Source organism: Neomonachus schauinslandi, chromosome 13, assembly GCF_002201575.2.
Source record: "Neomonachus schauinslandi chromosome 13, ASM220157v2, whole genome shotgun sequence".
NCBI lineage: Eukaryota > Metazoa > Chordata > Mammalia > Carnivora > Phocidae > Neomonachus > Neomonachus schauinslandi.
In genome coordinates, this window is record NC_058415.1 from 91,913,066 (window position 1) to 91,930,178 (window position 17,113).

General features: G+C 52.8%; 1 protein-coding gene across 4 annotated transcripts in view; it reads right to left on the minus strand.

Annotated features, from left to right (window-relative positions):
• Window positions 1–17,113, minus strand: part of CAMSAP1 (calmodulin regulated spectrin associated protein 1) — a 59,984-nt gene that overhangs the window by 29,515 nt on the left and 13,356 nt on the right. For all 4 annotated transcript variants that reach the window (XM_021690995.1, XM_021690994.1, XM_021690993.1 and 1 more), the window contains exons 2-3: window positions 8,822–9,084; window positions 7,637–7,798 (exon numbers count right to left, since the gene is read on the minus strand). In XM_021690995.1, the coding sequence (XP_021546670.1) occupies window positions 7,637–7,798; window positions 8,822–9,084 (425 nt within the window). The remainder of the gene's footprint in view (window positions 1–7,636; window positions 7,799–8,821; window positions 9,085–17,113) is intronic.

The following is a 17,113-nucleotide window of genomic DNA, read 5'->3' on the forward strand; positions in this document are numbered from 1 at the left end:
CCCTGAGTCACGCTCCGGGCTCAGCAAGAAGTCTGCTTGAGGATTCTCTCTCGCCCCTCCCTCAGTCCTCCACCCGCCCCTAGCCTGCACGCACACTCTCTCTCTCAAAATAAATAATCTTTAAAAAATAAATAAAAAAATAAAATAAAAAAAAGGGCGCCTGGGTGGCTCAGCTGGTTAAGCTACTGCCTTCGGCTCAGGTCATGATCCTGGAGTCCCGGGATCGAGTCCCACATCGGGCTCCCTGCTCAGCGGGGGGTCTGCTTCTCCCTCTGACCCTCTCCTCTCTCGTGCTCTCTGTCTCTCATTCTCTCTCTCAAATAAATAAATAAATAATCTTTTTTAAAATAAATAAATAAACAAAATCATGGAGAAAAATACTCATCAATGCTTCAAGGGATATGGCCAAAGCTATAATCAGATGAAAAAACACACAACTGAATGTTTTACTAAACAAGAATATAAATAGGGCGCCTGGGTGCCTCAGTCAGTGAAGCATCTGCCTTCACTCAGGTCATGAGCCTGGAGTCCTGGGATCAAGCCCCACATCAGGCTCCCTGCTCAGCGGGGAATCTGCTTCTCCCTCTGCTCCTCACCCGGCTCATGTTCTCTCGATCTCTCGCTCACTCGCTCTCTCAAATAAATAAATCTTAAAAAAAAAGAAAACAAGAATACAGATAAATGAACTCATGCAAATCGAATCAAGAAGGCAGAAACTTTGTTTTGAAAAGAAAAAGGCAAAAGAAAAATCAATACAGATAAAATTTAAAATAAGTGAATCAGAACAGATGGATGGATGGATAAGTAACAGAACAAGTATCATAAAATGTTAAATGTAAAATCTAAGTGTTAGGTACATAGGTGTTCTCCGTATATTTCTTCATGTTTACAATTTTTCATAATAAAAAATACTTTGGAAAATGTGTTTGTCATTCACTAGATAGCTTTCTAGTATTGGAAGGATTTTCCAATTAGATTGATGGTGGCATTAATGAATATAATTTTTTTTTAAGATTCCATTTATTTTTGAGAGAGAGAGCAGGAGCAGGGGGAGGCACAGAGGGAGAGGCAGAGGGAGAAGCAGGTTCCCCGCTGAGCAGGGAGCCCGACGTGGGGCTCGATCCCAGGACCCTGGGATCACAGCCCGAGCTGAACTGAAGGCAGATGTTTAATTGACCGAGCCACCCAGGCGTCCCCAATGAATGTAATTTTTGATACTGTTCATGAAATGTGACCACACTGGGAAGGTCTATACAGCTCTCCATGACACTGTGTGCCAAATGGTCAATGTATGAGGTTACAGTAGTGGTAAGTAGCAGGGCCAGGAAGGACACAAGAACCGTAAGTGGACTTTAATATAACCAGAGACAAAAGTCCCTGATCTAGTATCTGGAACATAAAAGAACTCTTATAACAGTAAAAAGACAAAGAATCTGATTTCAAAATGGGCAAAGGATCTGAAGAGACGTCTCTCCAGAGAAGACCTACGAATGTCCGACATGCACGTGGGAATGAAAAGGGGCTCCCACCACTGGGGAGATTCGGACTTAGGCCACGAGACACCACTTCACACCCTCGAGAATGGCTCGAATCGAAAAACCGGAAGCCAAGTGCCAGCGAGGACGTGGGACACTGGAAGCCACAGACACTGCGGAAGAAATGTAAGATGGTGCCGCCGCTCTTCAAGAAGGTAAACACAGAGCTTCCGCGTGACCCAGCAATTCGGTCCCTAAATACCCAAGAAACACGGACACACATCCACACAAAATCTCGTACACACACGACCACAGCAGCACCGTGACAGCCAAACGGTGGACACAACCCGAATTCCCTGAGCCGAGAAGCGCACCGCGGCAGCGCGGCTCACCGACACAGAGGAGGCCCGTGCAGCCGTACGAGGGACGGAGCCCGGGTGCGAGCTACGACACGGGTGACAGGAGACCACGGGGCGCCGAGTGAAAGCAGCCAGACCCAGAAGGCTGTGGAGTGTACGCACCCACAGCCAGTTCGCGCCCACACGCAGAGCACCCCGCCTAGCCCCGGCACAGCACGCACCGTGTTCAAGTGCACACGGGACACTCTGCAAAGCCACGCAGTGGACCGTAGAACAAATCTCAACAGATTCAGGACTGAAGTCACGGACTCTACTATCTGAGGACAACAGAATTAGAAACCAAAGCACTCAAAGAGATCTAGAATCACCTCCCCCAACTGTGTGGAAACTAAACCACAAACTTCTCAGTAACCCACAGAGAAAGCAGGACCCCGTAACGAGAAGGACGAGCACTCCAGCACACAAACGGGGGAGGCTCCTGCTCAGAGGGCTAGCAGCTTGAAATGAAGAACTCACTTTCTACTTTAAACTAGAAAGGAGAGCAAATTAAGTTCAAAATAAATAGAAAAAATAATTAAAAGAGAAGTTAAACAGAAAATAGAAGAAATCAGTAAAAATCTAAAGTAGGTTTTTGGAAGATTAAGAAGATTGACAAACCAGACCAAACCAAGGAAAGAAAAAAAAGTGACAGAGCAAGAAACAAGAGGAGACATCACTACAGACAGACACACATTTAAAGGATAATAATTTAATTCAACCATTTAAGTAAAATCGAGAAATTCCTTGAAAGTCACAAGTCACCAAAACTGACACAGAATTAAATACAAAACCTAAAATTGGGCAAAATATTTGAACACGCACCTAACCAAAGAATATATACAAATGTCTTCAGTCGTTAGGGAAATGCAAATGAAAACCGTGGTAAGAAAGCTCTACACATCCACTCAAACGGCTCCCATTGACAGACCGACTATGCCAAGTGCTGGCGACGGTCCGGAGCAACTGGGGCTCCCTTATTAGTGGCAGCTTCAAATGGAAGATACTTTAGCAGTTTCTTCTAACATCCAACAATATGTCCTTATCACTGACCTGGTAATTCTACTCCTACATATGCTACTCAAAGAAATGAAAACACATCTGCATATAGACTTGTACACAAGAGTCCCTACCTAGCAGCTTTATTCACAGGAGACAGACGCTGGAAACAACCACAGTGTCCATCAACAGGAGAACAGGGAAACCATGCTCTCTTCATACAACGGAATTCTCCTGAGTATAAAAAGAAAACCACTGACAGATGCAGTTTCAGAATCATTTTATTCTGTGAAAGAACCCAGCCACAAAATGAGCACATACACATAATCCATTTTTATCAAAACCTAAAAGAGGTAAAACTAACTTCCAGTGAAGAAAGCACATCAGTAGTAATCTAGGCTGGAGGATTAACTGCAAAGGGACCCAAAGGAACTTTTTTAGAGTGATGGAAATGTTACCTTGATTGTGAATGTTAAACAGAGAGCCACTTGTCAAAACTCAAAGAACTGGACCATTTACTGCATGCAAATCATATAGCAGTGAAGCTGGGTTTTATTTGTCAAAGACTAAGCAACTGGCTAGGCATCAAGAAAAATGTCAAAAGCCACAACAAGATGGTTGTAAAACTCCAGAACTCTGGGGACACAGGACAGCTCAGTCACACACAGAGAGCAGGGAATCTGGAGAACAGCTCGGTGGTGAGTCCCAATCCTAGGGAGGGCAATTCCCCAGCCCCCTCCAGAGTGCCTGATGATCCAGGGAGAGGGAAGGGGCTTGCTCAGAAGCTGGGACATGTTGGCAAAGCTGCAGCCTTTCTGAGCATGCTGCCATGTCCAGACACGCTCCCAGCACAGAGGCACCGGCTGAGAGGGAGGCCAGGGGGCTAGCCCGGCACGGACGCCAAGGGCTCTCCAAAGGGTGGGAGGCAAGTGCCAGCTGACGGGGCGGCAAGAGCCTATGTAGCAACCACCGAGCCACCTAGGCTGGGCAGGAGAGTCCCTAGAAGTGATGCCACACAGAAAATACACTCACAGAGGTCACCTGACAGGCCTGGGACTCCAGAGTGGCTGAAAGGGGTGACAGCACCCAGACAGTCAAATACGGAAAGGAAGTGAACCCACAGAAATACCTTCCCAAGTGAAAACAGGCCAGCACGGCAGTGAGAAAAGCTTAAGTCTGTACTCAAGTGCACTCACCCAGCAGGAATCTTGGAAACACTATCTACAACCACAGCTTCAAGGAAGACTCAGATCTTATGAGGCACTGAAGACTGATGCTGGAGAGAAAACTCTCCTATGTGAACTCTGAAGAGCCTGAACCTTATTAAACATGCAGCAGTTTTCAGTGGGGAGAAAACCCACCTGCAAAATGAAGGTGGGAAGGCTTTCGGGCCCGCTGTAAGCTGTCAGGCATCAGAGGACCCACAGCCACTGGAGTCCATGTAGGAAAGGCTTTGGGGAGCTCAGACCTCATCACAGTTCAGGGAAAAACCCTCTGAGTGCAGAGAGCATGGGGGCGCATCTCGCCCTACATCAGAGCTCACATCTGAGAGAAGCCTCACAAGCAGCCAGTGCCAGAAACCTGCTGAGTGAGCACACCCCTTATCTGACACCTGCAAATCTGCGCTGGAGAGAAACCACGTGAAAGCAGTAAGTGTGGGGGGAGGCCCTGGCCAGAGCTCACTGCTCAGTCAACATCAAAGAACACACATGAGAGAAAACCTATCAGTGTAAGAAACACGTTCATATGGAAATGCTAAGGAAATAGCATAACATGGAAAACACTGAATAAAATATAACTATCGGGCAAGGACAAAAGGTCACAAAAAACTGAAGCAAGTATTAACTCCAGGAAAACCAAAGTGTGGCACAAGAAAAGGGTCTTGAGCTGTGAAAATGTCTTTCCTAGTCACAGTAATGTCACATCTGAATACAGATCCAACCACAGCAGGCCATGTGACCACAGCAGGCCCGCAGGGACCTGAGGGGAAGGTCACATGAGCAAATAGTAAATCAGAAGGCAATGCCTACCAGAGGCAGATGCAGCACCAGAAACAGAGTGCACTTCTTTAAAATACAGCGGTTAATACCAGAAAACACATGTGAGCAGATAAAGTGATGCTGCTGGACCACATGAAGATCACCTTCCACATATCAGCCAAGGTCCACAGGCAAACAGAAGTAGCAATAACCTGGAAAATCGTGTATAAAAATATGGTACATGGAGAACACCCTTAGTATACGAGAAACTTGATCAGGCAGGGGAGACCCTGCCCCCAAAGAAATATGATCAAAGATAATAAGCAATTTACAAAAAAAAAAAAAGGAAATAGCCAAACATACACTCTATTTTTTAAACTTTGATTTGACCAGGGAACAGAAAAATAAAAGTAAGACACTAGATCTCACCTTTAAAAATGGCAAGTTTTTTTTAGTAATATCTAATCCATGGGAAGTCATGGAATAAGACACCTCCATGGACTAACAGTATGAAAAACAGTACAATCGCATGGTCAGAAATTTGGCAAAAACCAGTCTAAAGCCTTTAAATGAACCTCAGCTACACGGCAACCACTGCCCACCAGCTGTGTGTGGGAGGCAAATGCTCGTGGCCGCCTACGGAGCCAGCACCTAGAGACAACAGCAGGTGGGCAGCAGAGCTGGCCCCAGAGACCCCCTCCCCATCCTGCCAAAGGGCAAGCCTCAGCTTAGGGCCCAGCACCTGGAAGCACCTAATTGCACTTTTAAGCCTATCTATTACATCCAAATGAATAAAAATGATGAGAATTTATATCAAAACACTCCATTTCCAGGTGGTAAGGTTATAGGGAATTTATATTTTGTTTTGTTTGCTCATCATGTTTTCTAAATTTTCTATCATGACCATGTCATTTCGTTTGTAAGAGGAAAAATTCAATAAAAGTTATTAGAGAAGGGCGCCTGGGTGGCTCAGTTGGTTAAGCGACTGTCTTCAGCTCAGGTCATGATCCCGGAGTCCTGGGATCGAGTCCCACATCGGGCTCCCGGCTCAGCAGGGAGCCTGTTTCTCCCTCTGACCCTCTCCGCTCTCACGCTGTTTCTCTCTCTCTCTCTCTCAAGTAAATAAATAAATAAAATCTTTAAAAAAAAAAAGTTATTAGAGAAAAAAAAAGTTAGAACTTGAACTTTAGCAGGGATGAACCATGTAACAGGGAATATGGTCAAGATACCCTAAGGAGGCGGTGTGGTGACAGACAGCAGCTACATCTGTGGCAACCACGGCATGATGTACAGACTTGTCGAACCACTATGTGTACACCTGGAACTAATGTGCACTGTATGTCGATGATAAAAAAAATAATAAAATAAAATAAACACTTGAACAACTGACCATAGGAAGCTCATGTTGGGATTTACAGAAATATCACCCAAGGAGCGCCTGGGTGGCTCAGCTGGTTAAGCATCCGACTCTTGATTTCACCTCAGGTCATGATCTCAGGATTGTGAGACTGAGCACCATGACGGACTCCACACTCTGCGTGGAGCCTGCTTGAGAGTCTCTCTCTCCCTCTCCCTCTGTCCCTCCCTCCCTCTCTCCCTCTCTTAAAAAAAAAAAAAGGAAAGAATCACTCAAGGTTCAGTTTCCTATGGAAACTCGCACCAGCCCTGAATATCATTTTTTAACCAAGTTCTTGTGGATGCTTCCCACATGCACAGGATTACACAAAGCCAGGAGACAAGTAAGACATGGTGCCCCCTACCAAGAGGCGACCTTCTGGACAATGGCCAGCTTCCAAGTCCAAACCAGGACCCAGAGGTTCTAGTGAAGCCTGGAAAAGCCTTCTACCTTACTGAGCAGAGATTTAAAGTCGTCTGCCCCTCTATTTGGATTCCCCTCACCCACACCTGGGTAGGAAACCAAGTAAACAACAGGGCAAGCATCTTAACTAGAAGTCACAACACGCACTTGACGTAAGGCCTTGCTTCTCACAACAATGAAGGAGGCCCTTTCAAGGGAGCCAACACACACACCATGGCCTAGCTTTGCCATGTTCTTCGACTCATTCCATGGCCACTGATTTTTACCTTGCCTCTTACTAAAACCTTACTTTATAAAGAATACACCTGCCAACTGTATAACGAAATCATTTTAAAATTTGTGGCACACTAGAACAACTTCACAGGGCACTGCTCCGTCTTCTGCTTCCTCTGCTTTATTAGCCAAGTGTCCCTCGGTGCACACCTTTTTGCAAATAAGGATGCTTAATAAGCAAAAAGTTTTGGTGAGGTAATCCTATAAATAATCACATGCCACTAAAAATACTCTTTCTATACACTGTATAAAAGATTACACTGTAAGCTTCTAAACTTAAAAGGAGAAAACAGCACTTAGGAACAACACCACTTTTCTCTTAATCACCAAAGCTCCTTGTAAAATTGAGCACCCCTTTGATGCACAGAGGTGCTGAGATAAAACTCCACAGAGTGTAAGAATTCAAACCACGAGCACGCGCTGCTCATCGCACCCCGCACACACCCTTCCTTTTCTTGTCCAGGGGCACACCTGTTTGCACTGCAACAGATGCACCTGCTGGCCACAGCACTTTCATTTACTGGTTCCGCAGCCCCCGCTAGGAGCTGGTTCTCAACGTGACACACGAGGAGGGTCCCTCCCTCCTCTGGAGGGGGAGAGCACCTGCCACCCAAGGAGCACCCCAGGCCATTCACACTGCTCGGGGAGACGACCCGCAGCCCCGTCCCCATTCTGGCCAAAGCTCTCAGCACTCACCTTGTTCACCCAGAACACCATGGCATCCTCGAGGTCGTATGGAAGCTCTTTCGAGGCACTGAATGTTGAGAAGCGCTTGACACTGGCCACCACCTTCTCGATGCTGATCATCTCCACGGTGTAGGCCATCATGAGGGCATCCACCATCGCCATGTGGGCACTCTGGAAACAGAGGCAACAGTCAGGGTGGCCCAAACCCACCTCTCCTACCAGGTTCAACACAGAGACCCTGCTCACAAACTCTGACCCAACTGCATTGTTTCAAGGTCATTATCTGCAAGTTACCCATCCCCAGGGTCCGGCCAACTTGGCACCCTGTGGTGTGGAGGGCTCCGTGCCTCCTTTCTCATCTCCATGGCAACCTGGAGAGCCTCAAGGGTGGCATCTCTACTTCACGGCTGAGAGAAAAGGTACAAAGGGAAGAGTTGTGCCCGAGGCTGCAAGACCACAAACGGGTCCCTGGGTACCAGTCAAGAGCGCTGAACACCAAAATTACACCACACTTTTGCATCCTTTCTTCCCAGAACCCGAGGAACATCCTCTTGACTCACAACCCATCATCCACAAAGCCCACGAGTGAAAAGCCACAGAATGCAAAATGCCAGTGAAGAGTCAAAACAGCAACGTGGGAGGCACCAAAAATTGCTGACCCAGAGTGGTCTGGAAAAGTCATAGCAGTGGTGTGGCTTCCAGAGAAAAATGGGGAGGGGGAGAAAAAAGCACATTTCCTTCTTTATCTGGACAAAAAACACGATATGCATGAAAGAATCTACCAGGATAGGCTCAACAACTGTTTAGCACAACATCTGCAAAAAATTTGCCTCCAAATGTTTTCATTAACATGCCTCAACTTAAGCTCGCATCCACAGAGCACTCCCAACGAGGAAGAGAGTGGAGAGGAAGCGGCTCTTTCCCCTTTCTCTGAAATCACAGGCACTAGAAGACAGGCACAGCTCAGGGCCTCACGGCTCAGACGCAAACCTCGGCCATCCTGCGGGGCACTCGTGCTCAGGCCATCTGTGCCTCAAGCTTCGGGCCCGACCTGGCCGCACGCGTGCAGACGAGCTGCAGAACGACAGCCGGCAGCACGACAGGCCGGGGCGCCGTGCAGGGGCCCGTGGCACCGGAAGCAGTCCCCGTAGGCGAGGGACAGCCCCTGCACCCACAAACGCGCAGGGAACTCACCATCTTTATGGGTGCGTGGCTGAGGTCGGGATCCGTCACAGGGGTGTCGTCGCTCTCCATCACGTAAATCCCTTTCCGGGACAGGGCCTGGATGACAGACTGGTGTCCCTGTAAGGCGGCCACCTGGTCCCCCTTCAGGATGAGGCTGCAAACACGGCAGTACAGCTCGCTGGACAGCAGGAGCTTGATGACGGGTGGTTTGATGTGCTCCTGCTCATACTGATCAATGTAAAAGGGGTCCCTGAGGTCCTCGGGGATGTTATCTGAGCCAAGGAAGAGATTACCACATGAGCGTGACGCATCCATCCAAAATGCTAACAGAAGACAGAGCTGCCACTGATCACAATGGGTGACTAATAACATAAGAAGACCCCACTACTGCATAATCCCACACCTTCTCCACCGGCAGAGGCAAACAAGCTGCTTACACCACCTGGGGGGGGGGGGGGCAACACACACCCCTTGGCAGCTTCACCACCGCAACCTCAAGGAGCAACTCTTCCTGATGCAGGGAGGCAAGAGGTAGGTGTGGGAGCCCAAAGGGGGTAATGGAGCCAAAAGGCACCCGAGAGGCAGTCAGGTTAGGGGGCCAGGGCACCTGGTCCCACCACGGGACCGCGTCCAGCACCCAGGAGCACCCCACAGCTGGTCACCCTGCAGGACAGCGTGCAGCACACCCAGCATCGCGGCTGCACTGATGGCCTTGACTCGGACAGGGAGTCAAGTGCACCTTTCTTCTGACATCCAGCTGGAGATGGGAGCAGGGCCAAACACCAGGGTCTCTCTGGACGAGAACGCCGGGCCCACAAGCACCCTGGCAAACCCGGGGCAGCGGCCCCAGGCCTTCACCTGACTTTGGACCAGGCAACATCAATGCCACATGAGCCGTGTCAATTAAGCATCACCACAATTCCATCAAATTGTGACTTCTGTCCCTGTGTTACAAACGGGGAAACAGAGGCACAAAGAGAGTACACCACGTGCTCAAGGTCACAAGCGGCAGAAACCAACTGTGAACGTGCCTGATGCAGGGTCTACACCACCTCCCACACAACTACACCGCTCATCTGTGTACAGCTGGGGACACTCACTTCCTAAATGGCTGGAATGGCCTCCCCAGTGGTGTCCCTCACACTTGCCCTGCAAGATGTCAGCTGCTGTTCTCCAAGAGTGGGGGACACTCTGTACTCAAGTGGACTGGGAAACACTAAGCTAAACAGAGTTAGGCTGATCTCTTCCGGTGAGGCCCGTAGACCTTTAACTCTCCAGCCCTGAGACCTCCCCCATGGTTGAATTCTGGAACCATCCCAACCTGTGGAAGAGTTCAGACAAGCCTAGTCTCTCCAAGAAGGCTGGTGAAGGAAACCCATGACACCCAGTGCTGAGACCCGGGGCCGCCAACACACCCTCTCCTGCTCAGTCCAGGCTCTCTGTGGCACTGCCTGAGGAAGAGGCGACCTTGCCAGTGACCCCCAAAAGCACTCTCCACCTCTTTCCCTGGCCCCTCACCCTCTTCGTCTACAGGCTCTATTCTCAGAGCCTCAGTCACCTCATTGTGGGTCTGGGGCTCCTCCGTGTTCCCCCAGTCTCCGTAGCACTTCACACCCGTTCTTACTTCTAACAACGGTAGCTAACATTTACGCTGACCTGTTTTCAAGCACCGAGATTCAAAGCTCAGGTAGAGCACCAGGCAGCCGGGCAGGCCCAGAGGGCCAGGGCCGGAGGGACACACCCTTGCCTCAGGGACAAACCAGCAATAGTCTGGTGAATGAATGGACCCTGTCAGAGACTATCCTATCTTGAAATCCTCCAGAGTTCTGAAACACAACAGACCATACCAATAATAAAAGAAGTGAGTCCCAGTGCAAAACACCGTGGGAAGATTTCTGCTTTCTTGGTAGGTGATGGTGACATGTGAGTCGGGGACTAAGGGAGGGACAGGAGCCGTCCCAGGGGGGAGAGCAGCCTGGGAGAACACACGTGGAGGACTCGAGGCCTGGTCCCAAGCAGGATGGAAGTCGGGGGAGGACACCGAGCCAGGGAGTCCAGGGTCTGAGGACATCTGCGGGCGGGGGGGAGGGGGAATGCAAGGCTGACCGGGGGCAGGAGCAGTAGGACCAGCCAACACTGGGACCTTGGGACCAGCCCCTCAGTCCTCCACCTCTCTCCATGCCTGCCTCACCTGCATCCCCTCTGCTAGTTGCCCCTCGTTTCTCCAAATACTGGAAGGGGTACTTCCCACCTCACTGGGCAGGTGACCTCAGTCATCCTGACCCCAGCCATGCCCCCGAACTCCTCCATCCCTCTGCCTCCTTGAGATCGGCAGGTGGAGGCTGCTGGCCACGGCACCTAATCTGCTTGTAAGTGAACTCCACCTCCCACACCTGCCCCTCCTGGGCTTCGTCTCAAGGTCAGCCGCTCAGACCAAAAGCTTCAGGGTCATCCAGTTCTCTTCCTGCCAAACCCTGGCAACTCTGGCTGACTTTCCCTTTGAAATAGATCCAGGAAATGACAGCCACTGCCACACCACCGTCCCCCTAGCCCCAGCCCCTGTCACCTCTCACTTAGGTACCTGATGGGCCCCCCCCTCCAGGAGGGCAGAGGCCTGCAGACCTCGGCACAGAAAGGTGCCCCGGGGTCACAGCTCTGAGAGGAGGGGATGGGACACAGGCACAGTGGGGGGCTGACCCTAGGAAGGACGGGAGTCCTGGGAACCCTGGAACCCGGCAAGGCTGGAGAGAGCACCCACCATGGCTCTGCAGCTGCCTTCGCTTACAGTCTACTGGGTAGAAAGGCTTTCCACGGGGGGCCCACTTAGTGGAAGCTTCAAAAATAATCACTATAAATTGATTCATAAACCACTTTTCAATTACGTATGAACATGAGTCACATAACTGACTCACCTAACCTGCAGATTCAGGGTCCTGTGAGTTACGGGAAAAGGACGCATCCACTCCAGGTAAATGCTCTGGACTTCAACAAAGGCCTCCTGCTGCCCAGTGTCCCTGCCCGTCCCACCAGGGCACCAGCTCCCTACCCACCCCCGCCCCCACTGGCCGGCAGAGCCAGCTAACTGTCTGCTTCAGGGAACTCAACTCCTGCCGGGACTTCTTGTGCACAGTTCTGAAATTTCCAATTGGTTTTACTAAAGTCAACTATTTAAAAAAAGACGACTTTGTAAATGCCTTGAACCCATCACTAGTGACTTACTCCTTTCCTCTACAAACCAAAAAACCAGTTTGTCAGAATTACTCGTTTGTTTAGTCATTATTTACTGAGCCCCTCCTCTGAGCCAAAAATGCACAGAAACGAGGGGAGTCGAATGAGGAGAGCCACTACCCGGGGCAGAGGCTCTTCAGACAACTGAGACGTCACCAGGCGACACGCACGCAAGGCGCCCACGAAGAAGGGGATGGGGTGCTGCAGGGCGCACAGGGGCCGCAGGCCGGCCCCGCGGGCCACAGAGCAGCCAGGCTGTCAGCGGCCAATGGAGCAGGAAGGAGGGGGCAGGGACAAGGACACAGAGGGACACACGGGGGAAGGACCCCGACGAGAGGACTGTGGGACACGGCGGCTCGGAGCTGCAGGCTGCGCGGGCCACTTCCTCACTCGCCCAGCAGGCGACCCACCAGGCACCGGCCGGCTGCGCACACTGAGAGGACCCCGGGGCACCAGTGGGGCCGTCAGGGCCCGAGGCCGGCTCAGGTGCTCCTGCAGGAATGGGTGCGACCGGCCCCGGGGGGGCGGGAGCCGGAGGACAGGGGTCACTACCTGCTGGAGCCCCACTGCAGTCCGCGGCCTGAGGGACGGCGGGGGCACGGACACCCGGGAGGCAGCGGCATGAGGGCCGCGCTGCAACCGAGACACACGGCACGTTCCCCACTTTGCCAACGAGATGCGGGGCGGTGCCTCCTGCTAACACAGGAACCAGGAGCGCGGAGGACAGTCAGGGGAGGGGGACACGCCATTCTAGGCGTGACGTCTCTGAGGCGCCTGTGGGGCCCTCGTAGAGATGTCAACAGACACGGAAAAACATGGAGACCAGAGCACGAGAGAAAGGGGCTGGCTGGAGACGCAGCCTGGAAGCTACGGCCCAGAATCACCACAGCCCTGGGGAGAGCGCGCGGCGGGGCGCCCCCGGCCTGGGCCACCGCGCACGGGCCGGCCTGGGAAGAGACGCCGAAGAGAGCCGGGACAAGTGATCAGGGAAGGCAGTGCAACAGAAGCTGGGGTCGGGGAAAGAACGCTGCCAAGCGGGTGATCCGGGGGACGACACACCAGGAGACCGGAAGGTGTCCGTGGATTTACCAGCAGGAGGCGGCGCTGGCCTTGGCAAGGGCAGGGAGGCGCCCCGTGACGGGCGAAGGGGCCGAGGGGAAGGCTTTGAGGGAGGCAGCGGGGCCAACAGGCGGCAGCAGGAGCAGGTCTCACTGACCGTGGCAGAAAAGCCAGCGGACTGAGCTCTGAGAGCCACAGGAGGGAGCGCCTGCCGCCAGCGGTCCTGGCGGCCACGTCTCTGGCTGAGAGGAATGGACGGAAGGACAGACAGAAGGCGGGACGGGTGAGGCAGCAGGTGAGTGGGAGGGCAGTGGCCACAAGCTGAAGGAGCTCCCACCGGACACCTGGAAGGCAGGAGGCAGGTGTCCGCTGCGCAGAAGGCTCCTGAGCGGGAGGCAAATGCCTGGCAATCAAGCAGAACCAAGCGCCACAAGAGCGCGGTCTGCGGGACAGCGGTCCCAGTGACACGGGCCTGCAGTGACAGCGCGGACACTGTGACTGGCTGGCTGGTGACGCAGGACTAGGACCCTGTGGGTGCCTGTGACACAAAGGCGGTATGAGGGATGGGAGGGCTCCGGCCAGCCTGCACCACAAAGGGAGGGCACTGAGTGCAGAAGGAAGTGGAGATGGACAGCAGGTGCGCAGGGGACAGGGGGTCAGAGGGTCAGAGCCTCCTACTACTGGGCCTCCCAGAGCCTCAGGCACTAAGAGGGCCTGTCCCCCTACTCCCCAGGTTGGGGCAGGCTCGGTCAAGGCAGGGACATAAGTCACGGGGGAGGGCAGAGCTGGAGTCCATGCATCTCGCACAAGTGTTAGCTGCCGCTGCCACCCACGTGACCATCAAGAGGTTTAAGAGGTTAAAGAGACGCGTCAAGGAAGCACCCATGCGTCGCCGTCCGCCACACCACACTCCACCCTGCAGACCGATGCCACGTCCCTGCACCCAGAGCTGGGCAAGGGCCCCCCACTGAAGCCCGAGACCCCAACAGGCTCCAGCTGCGTCTAAGGCCAGCAAAGGCCACCCAGCCGCCAGCAACCCCGTGGTGCCCAGCCCCGGCCCAGCCCATCTCCCACCGCACGTGGGGGCCCAGACGTCAGCATTTGTGCCACTGACTGAGAATCACCCTACAGAGGCTCCAAACGTGGCTGTGACAGTCTCCACCAAGAAGGCCCACAACGCTTCTCATTGTGGACACGTGGAAACAAGCTTCCCAAATCACTGTAAGGGCGGTAAAATTGGCCAGAGGCCTTCGACTTCTGCCCACACCCCCAGCCTACGCTGGGAACGCCGGACAGAAAAGAAAAACAGCTGTGCTGGGCAGAGCCCACAGACTTTCCTGCCCTACCCCAGGCGAGCACCAATAACAAAACCGTACCCAACAGTCGCGGGGAGCAGGGCGCCCTGTGGGGTCTTTTCTCCCACTGCTTTGCTGAGGCAGACTCAGTTGCAGGAAGCACAGACTTGTCTTCTAGCCAGACCAGGAGGACAGACCCTGGGAACACCCCCCCACACACAGAAAGCAGGAAGGGGTGCTGGATAGGGAATCCTAAAATCTGTGTGTATTGTCCCGGATGACCCGAGTCGCCCCTGTGTGACAAAAACAGGGATCAGCACAGCAATGACTTGAGAACTACACTGGGGCCCAGGTTTCTCCGTGGTGTCCCGTGGACAGGCCAGAGGGGCCCAGAGGCTTTCAGGACTAAACCAGCACTGAGCTAAGGCCCACACAAGGCAGGTCATCAGGACTCAGTCTCAACCTAACTGGGCTTGCTACCTGTTTAAAAAAAAAATCTCTAGATTTTAACAGGATCCAGAGTCTCACACGGAAGAGTCGGAATGTCCAAGATACAATCCAGATTTACTCCGCAAACAAAACAAGGGGCATCTACAACTAACGGAAAAAAGGCAATCAAGAGACCCCAACTCCGTGATGGCCCAAACATCAGAGTCATCTGACAAGGACGCAACCGGTTTTTATAAGCATGCTCTAAGAAGGAAAAGCAAACACTTTTTAAATAAATAAAAAACCACAAAACTCTGAGAAACTCCAGGAAAAAAGAAGTCCCAGGATGGAGGGAAACCAAAGACCAGAGCAGAGGAGGCCGGGCGCTGGTGAAGAGAAGAATGGGCTGCAAACCTCACAGCGCTCCGCCCCGGTGAGGTGAGAAGCATGGGCACTGGCCCAGCACACAGCACTGCTGGCTACCACTGGGATGCTACGGAACCCACACTACAGTGAGAAACAGACCTATCAACCCTCAGCACACCCCTCCTCCTCCCCCTCACCTCCACTCCGAGGCCCAGAGTACAACTCGGGGAACAGCTCTCTTACCAAGGACGGTGCCTAGGGGAGGGAAGGGCTGAGCACAAATCCTAATGCCAGCGTCCTGGCAAGACCCTCCTCACTCACACCTCAGAGACTCCCCAGGAAGTGCTAGTCCCCCTCCCCAGAGAAGTGACAGCACGCAGCTAACACCCCAGGGATTCCACCGCGGGTGCCCACCAGCAGGACCAGCGTGAAGAAGGTGCAAACTGAGTACCCTGTATCTGGCAAGGGAAGATTCGTGACCAAACGCAGAGTCAGGATCTTTACACACCCACATGGAGAGGAGTTGTCCGGTACCGGTGGGCAGCATAATCCACACAGTACACATAGAATTAACACCTTCGAGGGTTGGGCTAGCTGACGAGGGCAAGGTCGCCAGGGCATGTTCCAGAGAGCCCACACTCCAGCACGCTCACCAGATGGGATGCTCCTTCCTGTGTCCCAGGAGGACCTGCGCATCCAGAGCAGGTATAAAGAGGTCAAACTGGGGCGCCTGGGTGGCTCAGTCTGTGAAGCATCTACCTTCGGCTCAGGTCATGATCTCAGGGTCACAAGGATCGAGCTCCACATCGGGCTCCACACCCAGTGGGGAGCCTGCTTCTCTCACTCTGCCCCTCCCCTCGATTTGTGCGAGAGCTCACTGGTGCGCTCTCTCTCTCTCTCTCTCTCTCTCTCAAATAAAATCTTAAAAAAAAAAAAAGGGTAAGCCGCATTTCTGGCAACCTTTCAAGTTATAAGGGCAAAACTTGGATTTGCAGGGCCGGACAAGGAGAGCAGGGAACCCAGGTAACCTCGCAGACACTCTCGACTGGGAACCCCAAAGGCTGCACCCTAAGAACAGGCTTGAGCTGGAAGCACAGCAGCCCTTGAAGGCACCCAGAGCCACGCACTGGAGGGAGGGGATCAGGGACTGGGGCCAGTGTCTGCAAATACAAGTTCCTCCCAGAAGAAGGCACCACCTCAGACTTCTGATGATCCCTACCGTCTTCTAGACACCTCCCCCGTTCAGCACAAAGGAAAATAAGCAAATGAACAAAATGACAGGACATCCTGCACAAAGCCAGCAGAGACAATAAGCAAGAGAAGCAGGCTCCCAGGCCTGTGGTACTGCCAGGCCGAAGGAGGGTCAGGACAGCCTCTCCCCACTGACCACCACGAACTCTGCGTGAAACCAAAAGCAGCCACATGAGGATTCTAAACGCCAACAACAGCAGGCAACTGTGGGAGCAGAAGCAAAGCCTGAAGAAGCAACACTTACGGGGTCCCCAGCTCTGTATCCACCTCCTCTCCCGCCTTGGACCCGAGGGCGGCCCGATGCAGCACCATGGGGCAGGCACACAGCCAAAACTCTCACGGAAACCGGGTCCTTCCAGCCACGGGACCAGGGAAAGGGCCCCGCACGCTGGAGAGTGGGAGGGATCCCGGGCTTTATCCCCTCCCTCTCTTCCAGCCTGCCCTGGTGACCGGAGGGCGACAGTGCACACAGTGCACGCAGTGGGACCCGCTGAGAGGGGAGGGGCCTCTGGGGTCTGAAGCCAGGAGGGCACCTGCTGTTTCTGTCCTCTCTTCGCTCACCACACCGCCCCAGGCGCGCAGAGGTGCACCGGGACAGCATGGGCAGCCCTGACTTTCTAGCCAGAGGAGAGGGGCTTCTTGGAGCCAGAAAGTGTAGGGAGAATCCAAGAAA